This window comes from Xenopus tropicalis, chromosome 5, assembly GCF_000004195.4.
Source record: "Xenopus tropicalis strain Nigerian chromosome 5, UCB_Xtro_10.0, whole genome shotgun sequence".
NCBI classification, from domain to species: Eukaryota; Metazoa; Chordata; class Amphibia; order Anura; family Pipidae; genus Xenopus; species Xenopus tropicalis.
In genome coordinates, this window is record NC_030681.2 from 53,075,996 (window position 1) to 53,100,417 (window position 24,422).

The 24,422-nt window shown below is 36.5% G+C and overlaps 1 protein-coding gene across 12 annotated transcripts in view; it reads left to right on the forward strand.

The window, feature by feature from the left end:
* Positions 1-24,422, forward strand: part of afdn (afadin, adherens junction formation factor) — a 102,299-nt gene that overhangs the window by 22,871 nt on the left and 55,006 nt on the right. For 7 of the 12 annotated variants that reach the window (XM_031902297.1, XM_031902293.1, XM_031902292.1 and 4 more), the window contains exons 4-16: positions 1,775-1,938; positions 3,797-3,957; positions 8,630-8,787; positions 9,089-9,197; positions 9,988-10,146; positions 11,121-11,215; positions 13,770-14,032; positions 14,642-14,708; positions 15,148-15,257; positions 17,399-17,460; positions 18,737-18,942; positions 19,625-19,645; positions 21,794-21,939. In XM_031902297.1, the coding sequence (XP_031758157.1) occupies positions 1,775-1,938; positions 3,797-3,957; positions 8,630-8,787; positions 9,089-9,197; positions 9,988-10,146; positions 11,121-11,215; positions 13,770-14,032; positions 14,642-14,708; positions 15,148-15,257; positions 17,399-17,460; positions 18,737-18,942; positions 19,625-19,645; positions 21,794-21,939 (1,721 nt within the window). The remainder of the gene's footprint in view (positions 1-1,774; positions 1,939-3,796; positions 3,958-8,629; positions 8,788-9,088; positions 9,198-9,987; positions 10,147-11,120; positions 11,216-13,769; positions 14,033-14,641; positions 14,709-15,147; positions 15,258-17,398; positions 17,461-18,736; positions 18,943-19,624; positions 19,646-21,793; positions 21,940-24,422) is intronic. The other 5 variants (XM_031902302.1, XM_031902294.1, XM_031902303.1 and 2 more) reach the window with 1 other exon arrangement.

Genomic DNA, 24,422 nt, shown 5'->3' on the forward strand with positions numbered 1-24,422 from the left:
TGTGATGGTTCTGGCGAATGGAGGCGATATATGCAATACTAATTATGTTGTTTGGATGGGGAGATGTGCCCAACTTATACACTCATCAACCAGAAATAGTATTGATTTAGATGTGTTCGTTTTAAGACCTGAGATTAAATGAAATGTGTCTGTTAGTTTAACTAAAGCAAGTGATGGACCATCATCACCCAGGTATACCAGGGTGTCACTGGCGTATAATCGTATTTTTCTGTTATTTCTGCTCACTCATACCCTCGGATCTGTGGTTGTAGGTGGACTGCTTGGGCAAAGGGCTCAATGGCCAGGGCAAACAACAAGGGGGATAAAAGGCAGCACTGTCTAGTGCCTCGTGAGAGAGAACTATTAGAGGTGCATAGTGAGTTAATGTGTAGGGTAGCCCTAGAGCTTTTATACAGTAGTTGGACCCTTTGGGTAAACTTAGGGCCAAATCTAAACCACCCTAACTCACACCAGAGGTATGGCCGCTCGACTGTATCAAATGCCTTTGCTATGTCAAATGCCACAATGGTTTTGTTTCCCCCAGGTTGAGGTAGAGCCTTCTAGTGTTTAGGACTGTTGTACTGGTAGGTATAAAACCTGAGACTTTGCCCAGTCTCAGCGCCAGTATCTTGGCATAAATTTTGACATCAGCTGTTAAATGTGAAATGGGCCTAAATGATTCAGAGTTGTGGGTCTTTGCCTGGTTTTTGTTGTAGGGCTACTGCTGCCTCATATAATCTGGGTTTATAGATGGTCGGGAGCTTTTTATTTTGTTGGGGAATTGCAACTGTAATTGTATTGGTTCATGATCCAATATTCCTCTCTGTAGATAGGTGGCTTTCCTTATGTACGGTATCGTGACCGCATTTACAAGTGCAAGGTCATTTCTGGAGAGGTATTCATGGGAGGTACAAAAACAAGAAAACTGGCGTGTGTTGGGGTTGGCTGTTCTTCAGGGGTCAATAAGTGCCATAGAAGACATGAGTCTGGAGAGTTGGGTTCTTTTAGGAGGTGGCTTGGATGGTTGTTTCCATACTCTATCACTACCAATGCATGGGGATAATTTAGATATTTGATTGGACAGTGTGTGTAACACCTGGTATAAAAAATGTTTGCTACTAGGGTTTCACAATCTTAAGATTTTACTGGGAAGTATTTTACTGTGTTTAGGGTCTACCCTGAACAGCATGAGGTCCTATTTTTCGGAAGACTTTATAAAGTTTATAAAGTGGTTTAAAAAGGTGGCATGTGATATTTTAAAATTCTTTTTCTAACTACACTTTGCTATACACTGTTTTACACAATTCACATTTCATGTAATCTTTGAGCAATAACAAAGCATGACGTGCATTTGATGCTATTTAAGATGCCTCCAAAAAAAAATCAGGCCTTTTAGGCCCGGGTCCAATCCACCACACCTAGTTACACCCATACACACTTTTGATTCCACCCTGACCCTGCCCAAATTATTCATGTGCTGTGTACTTTCTGAATGTGAAATAAGTATATCCCTTAGGTAATTAAGTAAATAAATGTTCTTATAAATAATGATTTCACACCCAGTGGGACTTTTAAATAAACCCATGTGTTTAATGTCAAGAAACCACTTCTTGAAAAAAAATTTCTCAGGTGGAAACAGCAGTGTGATCTATAAACCTTGCCTCCACAGTACTTCTTTTCATGTTTGTGGTTGTTATATTCTCTATTAATGTTTTGCTTTCTTCATATTCTTAATTTAAACCTTACTAAGATATGGTTTTACTCCTCTCTTCAGAAGGCTCAAAGCAATGGACCAGAGAAACAGGAGAAAGAGGGTGTAATCCAGAATTTTAAGAGGACCTTGTCAAAAAAGGAAAAAAAAGAGAAAAAAAGACGTGAGAGGGATATTTTGAAGCAGTCAACAGATAATGAAGATAGGCCTCAAGTGAGAGATGATAGGTAAAAGCATTTTCTCATACTATATTTAGAAATGAGTAAAATGTGTAAAGAAACACTATGACCTTTATGACTTCTCTTATACAGAACATTCCTGTTTGTCTTCACACCATGTTTAATGTTTATATTAAGTTATTGCTGACATATCTTTTTGTCATAAGCTGGCCACATATAAGACAAGACAAATATTTGGCTGCATATTAATGCAATTTGGCACATATGCAGGTTGCTATATTGCATTTATCCAGAGATCCTACAAGATTGCTAAACTTTTTCTATGTTTGTGTGTCTTCGAGGCAAGGAATAAGCTGAGACAATTAATTGGTCGCTATGTTGTCAGATTTTCCTTTAAAACTATGCCAGCATTGATATTTCTAACAGAAAGCATGTCTTCTTTTACAATCCAATCAAAAGGCAAATCCTAAAGCTTGGGTGGTTTATCTAACTTAATATTTAGTATGTTAAGAATAGCCAGCTCTTGCCAATTCTTCAATTAGTCTTAATTTTTTATTTTTAATTATCACTGTCTACAACATGCTAAAAGTTAATTTAAAGGTGAACAACCCCTTTAAATAGGCACATTTAATTTATTTATGTATTTTTTGGACAAGCTTAGATGATGTAGCCTTCTGACCCTCTATCTATCTACCCATTTGCAATGCACTTGATAAGCACGAGGCTGCACTGCCAGACAATTAGATATAAGCACACATGCTATTCCTCTTTAGGGCTCTGGCACACGGGGGAGATTAGTCGCCCGCGACAAAACTCCCTGTTCGCGGGCGACTAATCTCCCCGAGTTGCCATGACCCGCCATCCCGCCGGCGAACATGTAAGTTGCCGGCGGGATGGCACACACGCCAGAGCCCTTAGAGAGCAGGCTCCATTGCTTGAATTTAAAGGAGAAGGAAAGGCTTAAATCACTTACCTTTTACCCCGGGCTGGTGCCCCTGTTAGGAGAAAACAGCACCAGCCCGGGGTACCTACAGCGACTGTCTCCTGTTCTTTCTTCCATCTTCATGTGCATGCGCTGTAGAGTGAAAAGCCGAACTTTAACGAAAAAGTCTGCATTTTCATCTACTGTGCATGCGCCGGCCCAGGGATTACGAAGAAAGAAGGAAGAGGAAACACTCACTGCAGGTACCCGGGGCTGGTGCGGTAAAAGGTAAGGGATCAAAGTCACTAGGGGGTGCCTAACATTTAAGCCTTTTTTTCTCCTTTAATGAAAGTTGCAGATATTTACAGAGGCTATGTAAAAACCAAGGACATTCTCTTCTATGGAAAGTTACTGTTTTTTTTTTTTTTTTTTTACACTTTATTTAACTGGTCACGCCCTTAGTTATACCATATATACCATGCATGACTGAGTTGCTTCCCTTTCTAGTTCGGTGATTATAAGACAATAGGAAACCAGATTATAGTGATAGTGTAACTGCAAAGCTAAGAAAACTGAAAGCTGAACCAGTAATTTGTTTGTAGATTATGAATTTAGGGGGAGTAAAAAAAAAAAAAAAAAAAGGATATTATAAGTCACTAGATATATGTTGATTGAAGGAAAATACTCAGGTTAACAAATTGCCTACCCAAACTTTTGTTACTTACTTAAGAAAGCCTTCCTGCCCCTATTAAGTGGAATTACTAATACTGTACATGTTATATTGTTTATATACCATAGTAAAATGTGGAATATTTTTGGATGTTTGGCCGGATGGTTGACATGTTCATAACAGTAGTGTTCTTAATTAGTAGTGGCACTACCCTTTGTTTTTTCTGAGATGGTACATAATGGAATCCAAATTTTTTCTCTGTCTCTAATATCATACATTGAAATGTAGTATTCTTTCTAAATTTCTTTCATTAGTGAGAACTTACAGTTAGCTATGGAGGTATACAAAGATATGCCAGAGACCAGTTTTACTCGCACAATATCTAACCCAGAAGTGGTTATGAAAAGAAGACGGCAGCAAAAATTGGAAAAAAGAATGCAAGAATTTCGCAGCTCTGATGGACGACCAGACTCGGGTAATTAAGAAAAATATCTGTAATTTATCTGTATGCTACACAGTACACTTTCATTTTAAACAGTGTTCATTACCACTTATCCTGCATGGAATACTAAGACTATATTGGAATGTTTTGAAAAATACTGTAATTTTAATATTCAAAACATAAAAAATAATTAAACAGAAAAAGCAAATTAAGGTATGGTAATAAACAGTGAACAGCATGCTACAATGAGATGCTAGAAAGTATAGAGAAGAGGGTGGGAATAAAGGAGGAATGTTAAACAACAATACAGTGGAGGAAATAATTATTTGACCCCTCACTGATTTTGTAAGTTTGTCCAATGACAAAGAAATGAAAAGTCTCAGAACAGTATCATTTCAATGGTAGGTTTATTTTAACAGTGGCAGATAGCACATCAAAAGGTAAATCGAAAAAATAGCTTTAAATAAAAGATAGCAACTGATTTGCATTTCATTGAGTGAAATAAGTTTTTGAACCCTCTAACAAAAAAAGACTTAATACTTAGTGGAAAAACCCTTGTTTGCAAGCACAGAGGTCAAACGTTTCTTGTAATTGATGACCAAGTTTGAGCACATTTTAGGAGGAATGTTGGTCCACTCCTCTTTGCAGATCATCTCTAAATCCCTAAGGTTTCGAGGCTGTCTCTGTGCAACTCTGAGCTTGAACTCCCTCCATAGGTTTTCGATTGGATTAAGGTCCGGAGACTGACTAGGCCACTCCATGACCTTAATGTGCTTCTTCTTGAGCCACTCCTTTGTTGCCTTTGCTGTATGTTTTGGGTCATTGTCGTGCTGGAACACCCATCCACGACCCATTTTCAGTTTCCTGGCAGAGGGAAGGAGGTTGTCGTTCAGGATTTCACGATACATGGCTCCGTCCATTTTCCCGTTAATGCGAATAAGTTGTCCTGTGCCCTTAGCAGAAAAACACCCCCAAAGCAAAATGTTTCCACCCCCATGCTTGACGGTGGGGACGGTGTTTTGGGGGTCATAGGCAGCATTTTTCTTCCTCCCAAACACAGCGAGTTGAGTTAATGCCAAAGAGCTCTATTTTGGTCTCATCAGACCACAGCACCTTCTCCCAGTCACTCACAGAATCATTCAGGTGTTCATTGGCAAACTTCAGACGGGCCTGCACATGTGCCTTCTTGAGCAGGGGGACCTTGCGAGCCCTGCAGGAATTTAATCCATTGCGGTGTAATGTGTTTCCAATGGTTTTCTTGGTGACTGTGATCCCTGCTAATTTGAGGTCATTAACTAACTCCTCCCGTGTAGTTCTAGGATGCTTTTTCACCTTTCTCAGAATCATTGACACCCCACGAGGTGGAGCCCCAGAGCGAGGTCGATTGATGGTCATTTTGTGCTCCTTCCATTTTCGAACAATCGCACCAACAGTTGTCACCTTCTCTCCCAGCTTCTTGCTAATGGTTTTGTAGCCCATTCCAGCCTTGTGCAGGTCTACAATTTTGTCTCTGACATCCTTGGACAGCTCTTTGGTCTTTCCCATGTTGGAGAGTTTGGAGTCTGCTTGATTGATTGATTCTGTGGACAGGTGTCTTTTATACAGGTGACTAGTTAAGACAGGTGTCCTTAATGAGGTTGACTAATTGAGTAGAAGTGTCTAACCACTCTGTGGGAGCCAGAACTCTTAATGGTTGGTAGGGGTTCAAAAACTTATTTCACTCAATGAAATGCAAATCAGTTGCTATCTTTTATTTAAAGTTATTTTTTCGATTTTCCTTTTGATGTGCTATCTGCCACTGTTAAAATAAACCTACCATTGAAATGATACTGTTCTGAGACTTTTCATTTCTTTGTCATTGGACAAACTTAAAAAATCAGTGAGGGGTCAAATAATTATTTCCTCCACTGTATATGTTTACTACATCAGTAATCTATTACTGAAAAGAATATTACAGGACTACCATTCTGTGAGTACTTAATCACAAAATGGTGGTTCTGTAACATTCTTTTCCCCTTATGTAATAGGCACTAAGTTCGCCCAGGAGCAGTAACCCATAGTAACCAATAAGACGTTTGCTTTTAAATAAGCAACCAGTAAATGTTACTGCTCCTGGGCAAACTTTGTGTCTTTTATTGCATAACCCCTGTAGTGCCTTTGGACTTGACTGAGAGCTTAGAAAAAGTGTTTTGTTTTTTTTTCATCAAAGAATTTTCAGTTGTGTTCTTGGACTACAGCTTTTTGGCATGCTAATTCTCAAATTAATGCTGACATTTTCTGGGAATTCTAGTGCAGTAATATGTGATTTAGAACCATTTTGTTCATCACCCTTTGCCACTGTATAGGAATAATGTCATAATAAATTGTCTTTGTTAAGTAAATGATGTATGATGATATAGTTTATAGCTCTTTGCAAAGCCCACAAGCAAACTTAATATGGTTGTTTCATGCCAAATCTGTGTTAAGTTGGCCACATTCCATTTCCTCTTATTGTGCACTACTTCCTGGTGTCTGTTAATGATGAGACTGTGGCACTACTGGAGGGGAATCAAAGAAGATGTACAAGGTTTTTTTTTTTTTTTTTTTTTTTTACCCCCCCCCCCCCCCAATTTTTATTTATGTAAATTGAATGTCACAAAATTCAGTGCTGTACATTTCCCACAGAAATATCATGTATGTTTGCAGTAATTAATAGTTTGCTTATAGTGAACAAATCATTAACATAATGAAAGCATAAAATATGTTATACTTTGGTGTGATTTGTCATGTTGGCATGGTGGGGGAGGCAGTGCGAATCTCTAGTAAAGAAGAGTAATAACCATGATGCTGCAAACTCAGGGAATGGACTAAAGAACTTATCAGGCCCAGTGTAACTTTCAAATAGTCGGAGGTTGTTGAAGTGTTATAGTCAATGTGATAGACTATTATAAGTCAACCAAGGGATCCGTAATTGATGCATAGTTTTTGTGTTCCAGAGTTAAGATTTGTAAGCTTATCCAAAATAGGAACATTATTCAGTTACACCTTAGAGGAACAGTAACACCAAAAAATGAAAGTGTATGAAAGTAATTAAAATATAATGTACTGTTGCCCTGCATTGGTACAACTGGTGTGTTTGCCTCAGAAAGACTAATATAGTTTATACAGGTATGGGATCCCTTATCTGGAAACCCATTATCCAGAAAGTTCTGAATTACAAGAAGGCCATCTCCCATAGACTCAATTATAAGCAAATAATTCTAATTTTTAAGCATGATTTCCTTTTTCTCTGTAATATTAAAACAGTCCTAAATAAGATACAATTAATCCTTATTGGAAGCAAAACAATCCTATTGCTTTTATTTATTGTTTAAAGAATCTTTAAGTAAACTTAAGTTATAGAGACCCAAATTACGGAATGACCCCTTATCCGGAAAACCACAGGTCCTGAGCATTCTGGATAATGGGTCCCATACCGTATATACAAAGCTGCTGTGCAGACAGGATGGGTGTTTTCTATGCTTTTGCTATAACTAGTTTGGCAGCAGAGAATATGTTAGTTATAAGTTACCAAAGATATTTATTGCCACTGGCGATTATTTTAATTAAAAGTGCCAAAATTGTACCTGATTCCGAGCTTTCAGAAGGAGCATGGGACCCTGGGAAAGTAAGAACATGGCTAGCCCCATGTGAAATTTCAAAATGAAATATAAAAAAATAAGCACAAAAAACAAAACAAAACAGATTTCAATGCAGGATTCTGCCAGTGAAACTCTATTTACTGATTTGTTTTGGAGAAAAAAAAAATTCCCATGACAGTATTTTCTTTAATAATTAACCTGTAAAGTTCATAATTAAATCAAAGATCTGAATCCAGAACCTGACTTCCTAGGGGCACTTCAAGCATTTATAAAAAAAAATAAATATAATTCTTAAAGGAATTCTGTCATGATTTTTATTGTGTACTTTTTATTTCTACATTACACTGTTTACATAGCAAATAAAGTACTCTACCATTCAAAATGTTATTTTCTAACCATCAAATGTATAATGTTTTAGTTGTTATATCATATTTGGTGTGTAGGCAGCCATCTTGGTACGTTGTGCTTTATTCTGAGCTTTTAGACAGAGCCAGCGCTACACATTAGAACTGTATTCAAACAAGCTGAGCCAGACTTGATTTTTTACTATTGAGTGCTATTCTGGTATCTATCACTTTTAGCAATACAGTTGTCTGTTAGCTACTACCTTGCTACCTTCCCATTGTTCTGCGGGGGGAGAGGGTGAAGAATATGGCTAGCCCCATGTGAAATTTCAAAAAAATCTGTATGCTCTTTTAATAATTGGATTGCAACGCAGGATTCTGCTGAAGAACCTCTATTAAGTGATGCATTTTGATGCATTTCCTATGATAGTATTCCTTTAAAGGGATGGCACTCCCTCCATGCATCCACCAAATATTTATTTAAATTTTGCAAAATAAGAAATTCCATCTCTCAGTCTGGGTGTGGTGCCTGTTATTGTTTGATCTAGAAGGTTTCAACCAGAAACAGTGGTCAGAAACTGCAAGCTGACACTGTAACTCCCTCATAGAATCTAAGGCAAATAAAGCAAGAGGAAAATAATTAGGCTTACACATCTTTCATGTTTCCATTTAATACAGTCAAAAGAAAAATGCATTGTTTTTTAAAGCCTGTAGTTTCTTTCCATTTTATTTCTTTTCCAGGCGGGACATTGAGGATTTATGCTGACAGTTTAAAACCAAATATACCATACAAAACAATCTTGTTGTCCACTAATGATACCGCAGATTTTGCTGTTATAGAAGCTTTAGAAAAATATGGAATGGAGAAAGAAAACCCCAAGGAATATTGCATTGCTAAGGTAGGTGTAAACTGACCGTTTATGGTGCCTGCCACAAGTAATGGTGTTTTATAGTCAAATTAACCTGCTTAGTTTAGGCTATAGTACTTTGTGTATTGATGAAATTATATGTATCACCCTCCTGGTTGAGTTTCACTATCTAGTAGTCTATAAAAAGCTATTGGATCCACTAGTGGATTCTAGAACCTCAAAAATTTGAATTTTGATAAATAAACCTCATATCACTGTCTGTTTTTCTATCTACTTTTTAATTCACATGAAACTAGAAGACTCAAATCAAATTTCTATTAATTTTTTGTAGGTTGTATTGCCACCTGGAGCTCAGCACTCAGACAAAGGCATGAAAGAATTTATTCTAGATGATGAAGAATGCCCTCTTCACATATTCAGGGATTGGCCAAGTGAGAAAGGTACATATGGGAATAAAAAAAAAAAAAAAAAAATAGCACTGGATGTCTAGCTTGCACTTAAGAGAACAGCGGCACTATGTTACTCTGACCTAGCCTTGTGTGCTTATAACAGCTTGGCCTCTTCGAGGATAAGAGGGTGTATTCAGTAGATTAGGTGCACCCACCACTGTATGTACAAACATTTTTGCACTTTATAAACATACTAGGAAATAAAAAAAAAAAAAAAAGGTTTTAGCTTTTACTTCTCCAATTTTTGAGTAAGAACTAAAAGGCTGGTAGTTATATTTCAGCAGCAGTGTGATTGCTATAAGTTGTTCACCCAGAATTTAGAGCAGGAATTAGTATCTTAACTGCAGCTAGAAGCTGCTAACTGTTACTGGTGCAGGCAGCTCTGGGGATATAGGATAGAGCAGTATTTCAATGATTATTAAAAAAGACAGGGCCTTCATCAGTAATCAAGTTCCCATACTACTAAGTTAGCAGGGCTAACCAGACACGCCCCTAATCTGCCAACCATGCCCTACTATAACAAAACCCTTCCATATTATCATCCCAAATCCCCAGTGGCCCTGAATAATATTTCTGTTTGCTACCATTACTTAGTTAAGGTTAGCCCTGGCTAACCTTATTCACTAAATTTGGATCCCAAAGAAAGATCTTTAGGTCAGCCATGTAGTAATGCAGAATTCATTTACAGAAGAATATATTTAGAAAACATAATGTATTTAAGTTGTTAATTATGTAATTTTACGATTTTGGCTTATTTATTTTTTTGATATTCATTCCATAGGTGAACTTGTGTTCCAGTTAAAAAGACGGCCGACAGATAGTCTTCTAAAGCAAAACCGAAAACATGAAAGCAAATCGGGAAAGAGCAAGGAGAGGGGCGACCACTATTCTTTATCGCTTTCTCCTGATAAACTGCCTTATTTGGTTGAGTTAAGTGCAGGTATGAGACTACCAATAGACCTTATTTTTTTGGAAAAAGGAAGGTCCTTACAATGCAGCTGTCTCTTGAATTCTCAAATATCTTTGTAAGAGACACTATGAAGTGCAAGAAAAATTCTAGTTTGCTTTTAAAGTGGACCATCTAGTCTCAACTGCTGTTCTAGATCCTAAAGTCCACAGGGTTTCAGTCTGAAGGACAGTTTTAGTACAGTTTGGAGTGAAGGCTATTTGCTGCCCTAGGTTTTCATGGAAGGCAACATTGCACACTTAATAAGCGTTTTGTAGTGAACACTGAGATAAAAATTTGGATATCAGTAATGCACTGTAAATGTAAAAATATTAATAAAAAATATTGATAAAAAAAAATAGATATCAGTGTAAATGTTTATAAATCTATAATCTTGTTTTAATATAGAAGCTGCCCTTACTAGTTTACTAGTACTTACTTTCTTATTTAAGGAAGTGTCTCACATAAGACAACTCCAGTCTTTCAGTACCTGCTCACTCCAGTAAGGAGCAAACCACTGTCATTACTGTCTCATCAGGTATACCATTGGTAATGAAATAATAGTTGTATGGTCCAGTAACAGTCCAGTAACCTTGGGTAACGACTGAATTGTGACTATGTGGCAAGCAGACAGATGCCCACTTGCCAGCTAGAGTTATGGGTAAGAATTCCTTGCTCTGTACTGAAAGCAAGCTTCATTGAAGATTTATATCAGGAGATAGCATGTTTACAGGGCCCACATGCAACCTAGGGCATCTGTTTGGACAGGTGTGGTCCATAAAATATCTTTTTTTTAATAAATCTACTCTGCTTTTATATGGTCTTTGACACAGTTTGCTGGTCTGCTTATATCAACATTCCTAAAGTCCTTAAAGCTACCACTTAATTTCCAGCATTTTCTTTCCATATTTCAGTGTACTTTGTTTTGAAAAATACTGTTCTGAGCATTTGTTTTCTCTGAATATCAGATGGATCAGACTCTAGAGATAAGCCCAAGCTTTACCGTTTGCAACCGAGTGTCACAGAAGTTGGAACTGAAAAATTTCAGGATAATTCCATCCAGGTAAGCCAGTTTTTTAGGGTGGTGGCAGACAGGAAGATTAGTCGCCAGCATTAAATCTTTGGTACTACAGTGGCCTCCCAAATGCTATCCCACTGGCAAGAATATCACCGGTGGGATGGCATAAACGCTGCTTTGATTTTACAAAGTTGCCTCACAAGTAAACTTCGGAAAACCTGGTTGCTGTATTCAGCTGTAGTGTTTTCTTACAAACAGCTGATTTACTTAAATTGTGCAATGTAGGACCTGTTCAGAGTGCTCCCCATCCCACTTAAGCATATAGATCTGAAGAAAATGGAATCCTTGATATCTGCTTTTATTTGGGCCAAGAAACCCCCTAGAATAAGGATTAACACATTATATAGGTCAACAACTGAAGGAGGTCTCGGATTTCCAAACCTCTGGAAGTATTATATAGCTGCTCAATTGATACACATTCCCTTTTTACACACCAACAACATCTCTCCCCTATGGGTGCACCTAGAAAATAGTATTGCAGCCCCCTATACTGCAGAATCTTTGCTTTGGACACAAGCGAAGCATAGACCAGTTATTACTAGCCCTACTTTGCGACACTCATTGGCAATTTGGGATACTTACACAGCCCTATATAAACTACACTCTCCTCATACTCCAGTTATTTATTTATTAACACCATTATTTAAACACCCTCAATTTATTCCGGGACACCAAACCTGCTCATTCCAATGGTGCATAGATCAAAACCTCGTGAGAGTTAGAAACCTCCTTACAGTAAGAGGCCTATTTACACTTGATTATTTGAAAGAGAGATATAACCTTCCAAATTTGGAATACTTCCGTGCATCCCAAATACTTCATTTTGTATCACAATGTTGGAAGCAGTATATACCCCAATCTACAAATCAAACTTATTTTGAAAAATGGTGCACAGATGGAATTACCCCCCGAAAGCTATCACTATCCTATATCAACACAACTCCCCTAAACAATTATTAGACCTTCGGTATATTAAATCTTGGAATAAGGAACTAAGTAAAACACTTGGGGAATCCGATTGGAAGAAACTATGGGAAAATACATGAAAAAGCTCAAATAGCACAATCTTACTGGAAGCAGGTTACAAAGTACTTTTTCGATGGTTTCTCACTCCCAAGAAACTAGCAGATATCTATCCCAACGCTAGTGAGAATTGTTTTAGGGGGTGCTCTACACCAGGGACTATGGCCCATATATGGTGGACATGTCCACAAGCAACTAGATATTGGATACGGGTATACAACATGATATTTGCTGTTTTAAATGTCAATTTGCAAAAAGACCCATATGATGCATTAATGGGAGCACCAGTTCAAGGGTTAACAAACACACAACCGAGATTAATCAATCAAATATTTTTGGCTGCAAGGCAACTCCTAGCAAGATCTTGGAAATCCCCTTCAATAAACTACAACCTACTTAAGCCCAAAATTGACTGGATATTTACAAACGAAAAGCTAACTAGTATCGCACTAGACAAATATCCACTGTTTCTTAAAGTTTGGCAACCATGGATAGACTATAGGTTTGGGGGGACCCTTCCTATTCAGTTACTATCTGTCTAACAGCCAGTAGTAAAATGTTCTTAAACTGAATTATGCTTAATATTATACTCCCCTGCTACTATCTACCATTTTCTTTTTCCTGTTTCTTTTGATCTACATTCTTTTCTCCACTATTATAAAGGAGATATTTCTGTTATTGTTACTTGTTGGAACTGACATAATATATTGTAATAAAGCAACCACAATTGTACTCTGTAGCAAGAGAACATGTATCATCATGACAATATTATTTATATGTCAAAAAAAAGGAAAATATGCAACTTGACTCATGTAATGTAAAATGTTTTTCGTTGCTATAAAACAATAAAAATTAAAGATTTAAAAAATAAATAAATAAATTTGTGCAATGAAGGGAAGACTTCTTCAGAGTGTGGAGAATTAAAATGTAGGTACTCCACAAATTTGTATGTTGAAATCTCTGGAGGTCCAGCGCTTTAGGTCCATAACATTTACAGTGCATGCTTCACGTGTAGGAAACCTTGAACTTAATCACTTGAATTGCTTTGTAGCCTATGTTTTCCCAGGTATGGTTGTGGCACCTCAGTATAGTGGGATTCTTTTTAGTTTCTTTTTGATCTACAGCTGTAAAAGGCACAGTTCTCAAGGGAGTTTGTGTAAAATCTGTGATTCGTCCTCATCCCAAAACGTAACCCCTGGATTTGCTGTTCCTAACCACTTATCCATTACCTGAGCACTAAACCAGTTTCTTACAGTGCTCAGGGGCTTTGGGGATGAGCCAAAGTTGTAAGGTCACTTCAGCTTAAAAATTATTCTCAATGTGATGTTTGATAGGATTGAAGTGGTATGATATATTCTTGAAATAATAACTAAGAAAATCTAGTGTTTAAAGTTTATATGGGTATTTCTAAATAATAGATGTTCTTTCAAGTGCTTTTGCACTCTGTTTCCGATATAGTGGGAAGTCTACTTTCACTCTCCCCTCAAACCTTAAAAGCTGAACCTTTATTTTGCAGTTGTTTGGCCCAGGAATACAACATCACCATTGTGACCTAAATAACATGGATGGGGTAGTCACAGTTACTCCAAGAAGCATTGATGCTGATACCTATGTAGATGGTCATCGTATCTCTGAGACTACTATGCTGCACAGTGGAGTTACGGTTCAGTTTGGTTCTTCACATGTGTTCAAATTTGTTGATCCCAACCTTGATCACTTACTGGGTAAAAGGCTTTCTGATGCTGGGCAAATTGGTAAAAACCAAAGGAGCAAACAAGGGTGAGTGAAAATTTGTACCTTGTTTCATTTAACACTTCTTAGTCTTTGTTTATATTTTGGTGTGTTTGCATATCTCATTTCCTGTTTCCTCACCCAGTTTGTTTAATTGAGGAAAACCTTCCAGTATATTTCATATACAAATATTATGTTTTTTTTTTAAATAAAGGAATTCCAAATGGTCACAGATTAGTGGATCATAGGTTCATTTTCTTTATTACTTGTCCTTGCTAGATATCATCAGATAGAACACAAGGTTTCTTGTGTTCTAGCTTTTACTTCATGGGATATGAAATCATCTTTTATGTGATTTTATTTGACTGACGTGCTGTAATTTACTCTAATCTTATACATTCAATAGTTGGGTAACTGAAATCCTCCTTTTTCCATTTGTTGAAAGAAAATTTTTTTTTGGGAGATATGTGTTTTCGTTAATGTGTGGAAATCTATAAGGGCACTTGCACATGCAGCAACACCAGGCAATTTGTAGCCTGGACAATTAACTCTATGATAGGGCGACACAAAACTTCAAATCGCTCCCTAGTGATTTGAATAATAATATTTTCAGACTACGGTTAGATTTCATTTAACTGTTTGATTTAATTGTTTTAGGTTGCAAGAAACTACTTTTGGGCTAGAAGGTGAAGTACTTGGAGATGTCACATTGCCAGTAAATAAGGTATATATTAGTTTTATTTTTATTGTTTTTTCCCCTATTGTATCTGGATTTTATAAGGATAAAACCATGCTGGCTGCAGCAAGCAACCTGTATGGTAAATGATATTGTTTTATTTGTTTTTTTTTTTTCATTGACATTACATTGGCCACCTCTGTAAAAGGCAAACATAACATTTAAACCTTTGCTTTTCCAATTTTTTGCCCACTGTTACCCTATTTAAAGATAGTCAAGTTAATGGCTTGAATGTATGCTGGCCTTAGAGAGGCTCACTGATGCACAGATAAAACAGTGAACAATTATACGACTCTCTCTACCCAGATTATTGTCCTATTCTACTTTCTGGCTCTTCATCGCAGTAAATCAGAGCAGTGCTTCTTAACAGGGAAACTGCTTTCCTGTAACAATTTCGATCTAAGCAATTTTTGTTGCATTTTTATAGATGGTCAGCAAACTGGACAATGACAGAACTCCAGGTATGACAGAGAGAGGAATGGTGAAACCTATAATAAGAATGGACAAGCAACAAGATCAACGTGTGCAAAATGGCAGGTAAAAAAAGGAGTATTGTTTGCAACTGTATATGGTTGTAAGATTATTAAAATGACCAGAGTTCTGCAATATAGTGTGTCAAAGAGATCACTGAACATAAATGTAAAAAAACATTATTTTATATTGATTGGAAACCGATATTTACATAAACATAAATCATAAAGTAGATAAAATGCATAAAACAGACTACAATAAACACAAAAAGGTCATACAAAACAAATATATATAATATAGGCATGGAGTGACGGCACACGCAGGGTTTTCATACAGGAGTCGTAGATTCAAAAAATAAATAAGAGGTTTTTTATTTAGACCAACGTTTCAGTTCCTCTTATTTATTTTTTGAATCTACGACTCCTGTATGGAAACCCTGCGTGTGCCGTCGCTCCATGCCTGTATTGTTGCTCTTACCCAGGTGGTATCTGTTTTTCCTATATTCATGCACCTTCTCCAAGAAAGCACTCACGGATAAATATAAAAATAAAATAATTTATTAAACAAAAAAGTCTACGCGTTTCAATCCATATAGGATAAATTATTTTATTTTTATATTTATCCGTGAGTGCTTTCTTGTAGAAGATATATATATATATATATAATATATATAATATATATATATATATATATATATATATATATATATATATATATATAGTATACAGGGAGGAGCACACCCTATAAAAGTCCAAATGCCCTTGGTGCAGGTCAAAAAACAAAAATATAATAGAAAGAGTGCCGCACACATAGGGACTTGATACAAAAGAAAAGGTGGTTTTATTGAAAAAATTCCAACGTTTCGAGCACAATCTGTGCTCTTCCTCAGGGACAAACCAACAGACCATATCCCAGCACCCACAGTAAATACCCCCACCACACAAAATGGCGCCAAAAAACGGCCCTGGTTACCATGGCAACCAGTGTAAACAAGCCCCACACCCACCATAGGCAACCAACACAAGTATCCCGCAGATCGCCAGGGACCGATGCAGGACCCTTGCACTCCTCACTGTCTGCCAGCCGAATCTAGATACTTGTGTTGGTTGCCTATTGGGCACATTTAACTTGCACTCCTGGTGCCAGCTGGGGTGCGTTGTATACATGGTAACTAGGCAAAAGTGCGCCCTACGCTCCCTACAATTCGGCACGCCAATTGAACACGTCCGACCAGCTTCCGCAGCATTTGACTGGGCATTGCCTCTGTGTGCGATATGTTCTGCTCCACATGATGATCATATTTACACACTGTAGTTCAGAGGTCGCTGGGTACTGGTGACAGGTGGTGGTTCCTCTCTGTGTGCGTTCCTTTATATTCGTAGCTTCTCTGGTGCGTCCGGACATGGGTCCTGGGTTTAATACCCGATGCCTGTCTCCTACAAATAATCATCCGCTATAACCTTTTGCTCCTAGCAACTAAGGCATTCATCACATAGCCCAGTGAAATGCTTGCTATCTGACTGTGAACATTCTCTGTATAGTTTTTTGTAACATTTTTTGTAACTGTTCTTTGCAACGTATGTCTTTTGCAACATGTATCAATTTGCCTACTAGCTACAGGATTTTAAAGTTAACCTTGTTTTCTAGCACTGCACTCCCATTCTATTTGCCTGTATGTGTTGGCATTTGAATTTACCTTGCTCTGGTGGGTGTGGGGCTTGTTTACACTGGTTGCCATGGTAACCAGGGCCGTTTTTTTGCGCCATTTTGTGTGGTGGGGTATTTACTGTGGGTGCTGGGATATGGTCTGTTGGTTTGTCCCTGAGGGAGAGCACAGATTGTGCTCGAAACGTTGGAATTTTTTCAATAAAACCACTTTTTCTTTTGTATCAAGTCCCTATGTGTGCGGCACTCTTTCTATTTATATATATATATATATATATATATATATATATATATATATATATATATATATATTACATTACATTACATTAACATTTATTTATAAAGCGCCAACATATTCCGCAGCGCTGTACAATAAGTGGGTTACATACATTGGACACACAGAGTAACATATAAAGCAATCAATAACCGATACAAGAGGTGAAGTGGGCCCTGCCCAAAAGAGCTTACAATCTATATATATATATAATATACTCACATTTTTAATGTTTAATTTTTCTAATGGCAATTTTTTTATACTTCAGATCTCAAGATTCCCAAGGACCAGAAAACGTGTTGCCTGCAAATATTGAATTTAGAGAAAATTGTAAGTTCTTTATTTATACATTGTTTCCAGACAATTTTTATCAATCAATTTACACTGGGGCTCAATCAATAATTCTTACCAATTATTCTTTTTTTTTTTTTTTGTGTTGAGGCCAGGATACTGTGGCTAATCATTCAAATTTTGTAGTTGATTTTAATTAAATGTGTGTTCATTAAAAGTACTTACCAAACACCCTGACATCTGAATTCTAATCTGTTCAGCTTGGCTGCAGAGCTATATGGAATACAGAATCTGGATGTATTCAAAGTCCATTTTAATACACTTGGCAGGAAGAGGTTTAATGAATATTGAATAAATAAAATACTTCTCTGCTGTGTAGATTCTGTATAGCTCAGTGCACAGATTGATGTGTATTGAGTGTTCCCAAAGGTTACTATGTGTAGAGCTTTAAAATAGGCTTTGATAAAGCTTTACAGTGTGAGGAGTGAAATGTTTGTCAGGCTTATCCTGTAGTGTGTGTTTTTATCAATATGGTGCGAGGTAAGTAAACTTTTTGTAACACAAGGAAAGAACTGCCTGATGAAGCTATTCCTCATTATGTGATACGAAGTGATATGTAGGAATGGCGGGAGGGTGGAAGAGTAATAGGCACAGTGGATGCAATTGGGACCTGCCTAATTTTTGTTGGCAAGATAAATGGAAACATCTTCTAAGCAGTGTACTGCAAATGGTGCCAGTCACCACTTTTAACATTACTGGTATAGTGTTTACCTTACTTCCTAATTACCTTTATATTTTAACATAATTTGACATTTCTTTTAGGCATGCATATAATCCGTAAGATTTGGTCAAATGCTGAACAGAATCTGAGTAATAGTTGAAATTTAAGCAGAATCCCAAAACTGTAATCAATCCACCCCAAAAAAGTCACCTTTTTAGTTCTGTACAATGACATGACATTAGGGGTTTAGATGCCATTGAGCCAGGATTCTGTGAAATTTTAACCCTGCAAAGACTGTTTGGGTTCAGCCAAATCCTGAAATTAATTCTGGATTTGGTGCATCCTTAATTTCTAGCCTTTACCTTGGACCCCCTTTTCTAGCAACATGATGCAAGCATTATTTTCTTCAACCTAAATGTCCCTCAGAAAAACAGGACAGTTATTGGTGATTTGCAGCAAATATTGTTTTAAATTCCTATAATATGCCTACCATCATGCTGAGCAATCATTTCATTATGTATTGTATTTGTATTGCCATATTCCTGCAAAATTTAAAACTTTTCTCACTTTTGTGTTTTTTTTCCCCTTCCTTAGCTGAAGATGCCTTTTTGTCTGCCATTATTAACTATACAAACAGTTCTACTGTGCATTTCAAACTTTCACCAACATATGTGCTATATATGACCTGTCGGTATGTATTGTCCAACAAATACAGACCAGATACAAGCCCTGCTGAGCGAACACACAAGGTTATTGCTGTTGTGAACAAGATGGTTGGAATGATGGAAAGTGTAATCCAGGTAAGCTTTTGCCCATAAAAATGTTACAGCAGTGCTAGTTGTGCAGATTTCTTCATAACTATATAATGTATCTCTTATGGTCTGATTATGAATTATGTTGGACCTTTAGGCAGCAGAAACTGAAAGAAGATCTAAAGCTCAGCAGCTTTAGGCTAGAAATGTTACATTGTTTTACATCCGTTCAGCAGTGAAAATCTGTAGTTCTGAAATTGTCTTTCTGCTCATTTGTAGCACCTATTCGAAGCTGCAATAAGCTACAAGAGCTTAGGGACCGTATATACAGTATACATACAATAAAAAAAAAAAAATTCAAGGCTGATTAGTAAGAAATTCAGATTCCTATTACATAACACCATAGTAAGTGGTAAGCCTTGTCAAGGCATGTTGGTGGCCATTCAGATGATATAGATGGAGAATATTCAGTGCATACAGTTATTTAACTACCCATTAAATTGTTTGTTTTTGTGGTTGAATTACATGGAAAATAGATTTAAATAGAAAATAGATTCCAAATTGAGATGGCACTTCCTTTGGTGCCTGTTTTCATGACATAGCTTTCCATGTTAATATTTGATGTTATTTTTCCATGTAAGTGTAATGTGCCTTAAATTGTTACCTGCTAGATTTGTTTACAAGTTTCTTTCTCTGTTCTCCTTGATTTTCTCATCCTCTTTTTCTTCAGGAAATAGACAAAGGTAACCAGGTAGGACATGAAGTTGGGAGGCAATCCCTGTTATTTTGGCTTAGCTCAGACTTATGCTTCTGTCATATAAGATTTTATATAATACTTCTTCAAATGGCTGGGCTGAACAGTTCATAACACTCATTTGATGACTGGAGATGCTTAATCCAAAAAATCTTATTAACCTTGTAACATTTTTACATCCCATAACCCCTTGCTTGATGCACTTCAATATTAAAATAAACAATGTTTTACGTTTTGCTTTTTATGGCTCATGTTTTATGTATGGTTATAATTCTTTGCATCTCATCTAACTTGGTTTGCCATTCCTTTTGGATGAGAATTCAGATAGATCATCACCAGATGCTTTATCTTACAGTGCTTTGGGTGGAAATGCAGGTTTTCTTCCTGCTGAGGCATGTACCGCAAGACCATTTAAACTCATAATCAGATGGATTTATTACAGTTTTTTAAAGGGATCTAGACTGCTTATTTAGACTGCTTATTTTATTAGTATCCAATAACAGTTACACAAAATATACATTTTCGAATGGTTCCATTCAGTAGACTGTAAAGCCTCTGAAACTTCTGCTAGAAAGAGGAACTTTCACACACCAGATAAAAAAAAGCCCTTATATTCTTAAAGTAAATAATAATACATGTATATTACAAAGTCAGATAAATATATTCAAGGTTAGGCTTTAGACCTTGAAGAATCTGTAGTTTCCCTGTGCATTTGGTTGATTCAGTTAAAATAAAAATGCCCTCTGCAGTACAGCTGAAAATACAAGCTACAGCTCAATGAATTCAATCAGCTTTATAATTCCATGGGACTGTCTTGTCACAGCAACAGCTTTCTTTTTTAGTATCAAATGCATGCCTAGACAGGAAATAGAGGTGGAGTTCTTACCTCAATCTTTGTAGCTAAATGTATTTTAATAACATTTTCATTAGGCATGTCTATTACAAACGTGTCCTTTAATGAAATGTATTTTTACAATATTGGCGTCTTGCATAAGAATTAACAAAATTGTGTAAGTGCCTGTAGGCTCCTAAACAAAACAGACTGGCTGTATGATTTATTATCTACTGATTTATTGTAGCTTACATTTAGCAAAACAATTCACTTCTATACATACCAGTGAGTATGCAGGGGATACATGTATAGGAAATTATGTATCACCTGTTGTAAAATATATGAAGTCACAAGGTTGGCCTTGACCATATAAAGGCACAGAGTTCTTTACTTTTTGATGTGACTTCTGATATCTTCATAATTTGAGTACATGATTATTTACAATATACAGGTTTAAGTCGTGCAGCACAAGTGATCACTAAGCACTTATTAACTACCAGTAAAATATGTTTTTATAATGTCTTGTGTAATATAAAGGCATTACTGTTTTCTGAAGGAAGATTGCAGTTACAGTTTCTCTGGCTTTGGACTGTACAGAGACTATACATCATTCTTTTCAGTCCCTGTCCTAGTGGAGCTTACAATCTAAGGGTCCCTATCACTTTCACACACAGTTAATTCCTGGTTTCATAGCGAAAACTATATATAATAAACATGCATTAAATAAAAGATTCAGATGTAAACTGAGAATTTGTTTTATTTCAAGATTTACATACAATCGGCACATTATAATTCCTCCTCATCTTGAGGAAATTGTACCTCCATGAGGTTAAATTTTCTGTTAAGAACATGTATCCATAATTTTCCTGCTAAACCCTATATAGTCATTCATGTTTTTTCTAAAGCCCTTAGCACCATGGGGTAATTTTATTTAGAAATAGTAGTGGAGAATTTTGTGAAAATGTTCAAGCTCCCTTGATGTCATGAGAGAAGATCACCTTTGTACTGTCCCATTATGAAAAAAAACCATAGATTTAAAAATGGTGGCCTTGGTGGGTGAGGAGTGCTGGCTATAATTTCTAGTTCCTGTGGCGAATGATACTATGGCACAGTAACATTGTGTTCTCCTTTCTTTTATGATTCTGATTAGTTTGTTTTTTCTGTTTTACCTTGGAAAGTGGCAACTATTGCAGGTGGATGCAGTTGGTACTGATCTATCTGATTTATATGTTTATTTTTAACAGTTGTACTATAATGGTCAAAGAAATGGCTGCATTTGTGACTAATTTGTGCTATTCTAATTATATCTATAGAAGCAAAAGAATATTGCTGGAGCTCTTGCTTTCTGGATGGCAAACGCTTCAGAGCTTCTCAATTTCATAAAGCAAGACCGAGATCTCAATCGTATCACATTGGATGCACAAGATGTTCTTGCACATTTAGTTCAGATGGCATTCAAGTAAGACAAATATTATATTTAATGTTATTTGTCACTGTTTTTACTTCAAGCTGTTGCAGAGTCACTACTAGGACAAATGGCCCTCCATCAGACTTTCATCTTTAACTTTCTTTTGACAGAAGCATTTTTGGTGGGGCCTAAAATCGGGTCACATTGTTGTTTAGCCTGGGTCTCTGTGATCTTTATTATAAAGAAAAAATGTATTTGTACAGTAGAAAATGAACTTTTTTTTTGGTTGCAAAGCTGGTTATACAACTTATATGAGTAATATGTAACATCTCAGATACAAGGTGCACCTCACAATAGGTTTTTGCCCATGTTAATAAATGACAAATGCTGGTAGTCTCCACTTAATTGCTGCTTCTGTACTCCCTTAACATCTTGGAACTAAGCTCTTGTGAACATGGTTCTGTGCTTTTTATTTTATTATTTGAACTTTTTGTTATTGCAAGACCCCTGTTATAAATTATTGTGCAGTGTATAACTTGTTGGCACTATATAAAAAATGTATCTAGTAATCATAATGATGATGATAAATTGATAAACTAAACTATAAACCTAAATGACATGGTGTAGGTCTGGGAAAATATTCTTTATAGATTACACACTGTCCAAAAAACAGTTTAGCTTAAATTCAGTTTTCTAAAGCAAGAACTGTGAAGAAGTTGCACCATGTTTTAGTATTTTCACCCTTGTATGTACATTTCATTTTTTATAGTACCATTGCAGGTTTGTGGTAATTCTGTATTGTACATCTTTGTGCTCCATAAATTGGCTGAAACTGATCCTCTCTATTGGTGTGAATAAAAGTTTCCAAATTTGAAGAGGGCTTTTATTAGCAGGGCTGAATAGTAAAGTAGTAACTTATAAATTATTAGCTGTTCTTGGGCTGAGGATTCCTGGTTACCTAGGAGCCTTGTTGTGGACTTGCATTTTTCATGGCTCCTGGAACTTGGAAACACACATTAGTTTTAAAGGAATACTGTCATGGGAAAACATGTTTGTTTGTCTTTTGTTTTTTTTCAAACCACATCAGTTAACAGAGCTTCTCCAGCAGAATCCTGTATTGAAATTTGTGTTTTAAAAACGCGAAGAGATTGTTTTATATTTAATTTTGAAATTTGTCACGGGCTTGCCATATTCTTCATTTCCCAGAGTGCTACAGCCATGTAACTTGCACTCTAATAAACTTCAGTCACACGGAGTGATATCACCCCCTTCCCAGCAGAACAGTGGAAAAGTAGCAAGATAGCATATCCCTGTAGATATCAGAATAGCGCTCAATAGTAAGAAATCCAAGTCCGGCTTACGACTCCTTTAGTTACATGAGAGTAAGAGAAACGATAGGTTATCTGAAAGCAGTTTTAATGTATAGTGCTGGCTCTTTCTGAAGCTCAGAATCAGGCACATTGCACTGAGATGGCTGCCTACACGCCAGTACACACTAAAAAAATAAATTTTTTCAAGAATAAAATTTAAATGGTAGAGTGAATTATTTGTATTGTAATTTGCAGTGTAATTTAGAAATCAAAAGCACACCATAATAATCATGACATTATCCCTTTAACCCTTTAAGTGCCAGCCGAATTCGTCATTTCAGTTCCCCCCAGTGCCAGACGTTTTGTGAACATTCTGTGCTCTCTCAATGTAGGGGCTTTTACTGGGGGCAGGGTTAAGTTTAGGTAGGCAAACTATATATTGTTTTTTTCAGGAGAACCTGAGCTTTCCAAATCTACCTGAGTTTTTGTGTATTTCCACTTCTGGAACAAGATTTAGAGCTTGAAATACAAAAAAAAAAAGAAAAAATGCTATTTTTCATGATATAAGGATTTCTACCAGAAACACATTTTATTTTATGGACAAAAATTCAACTGATTTGGAAAGCCTCATGTCTCCCGAACGTGCCAATACCTGATATGTATAGTTTTATTGAGATTTCTGACTTCTATAGATCAAAAACTCCCAGCAGTAAATTACTAAATTTTCAAAGCATTACAGCAGAATACGGCACACTTTACATTCCAAAGCCAAAAATCCTGGAACATTAGGTTTACCCCAGGAAACCATACATTTTTGAAAACTACACATTCTGACGAATCCGAAATGGGTAACTATGTCTTCCAACTCCTAAGTACCAAACGGCAATGCTTTACTGAATTTAGCATTTTCTATAAAAAAATTATGAAAATTCTAAAAAATCACCTCAAATCTTCCATTTTCAAGCACCTTATCTCCCACATAACATTAGGTACGAAGAAAACACACCCTAAATATGAAAGCCAGGGGTCCACTGAACAGTTTGATGCCCATTGTGCATAGGATCACCGATGTATCTGGAATTTAGAGACCCCAAAAGGAAGTTAGTACATACAAATTGCCCAGGAGATCTCTTTAGCTACTGAAAATTCAACACATTTACTGCATTTTCTGTGGGGTAAAAACACAAAAAAATACATTGACCCCCCAAAATCATATATTTTTGG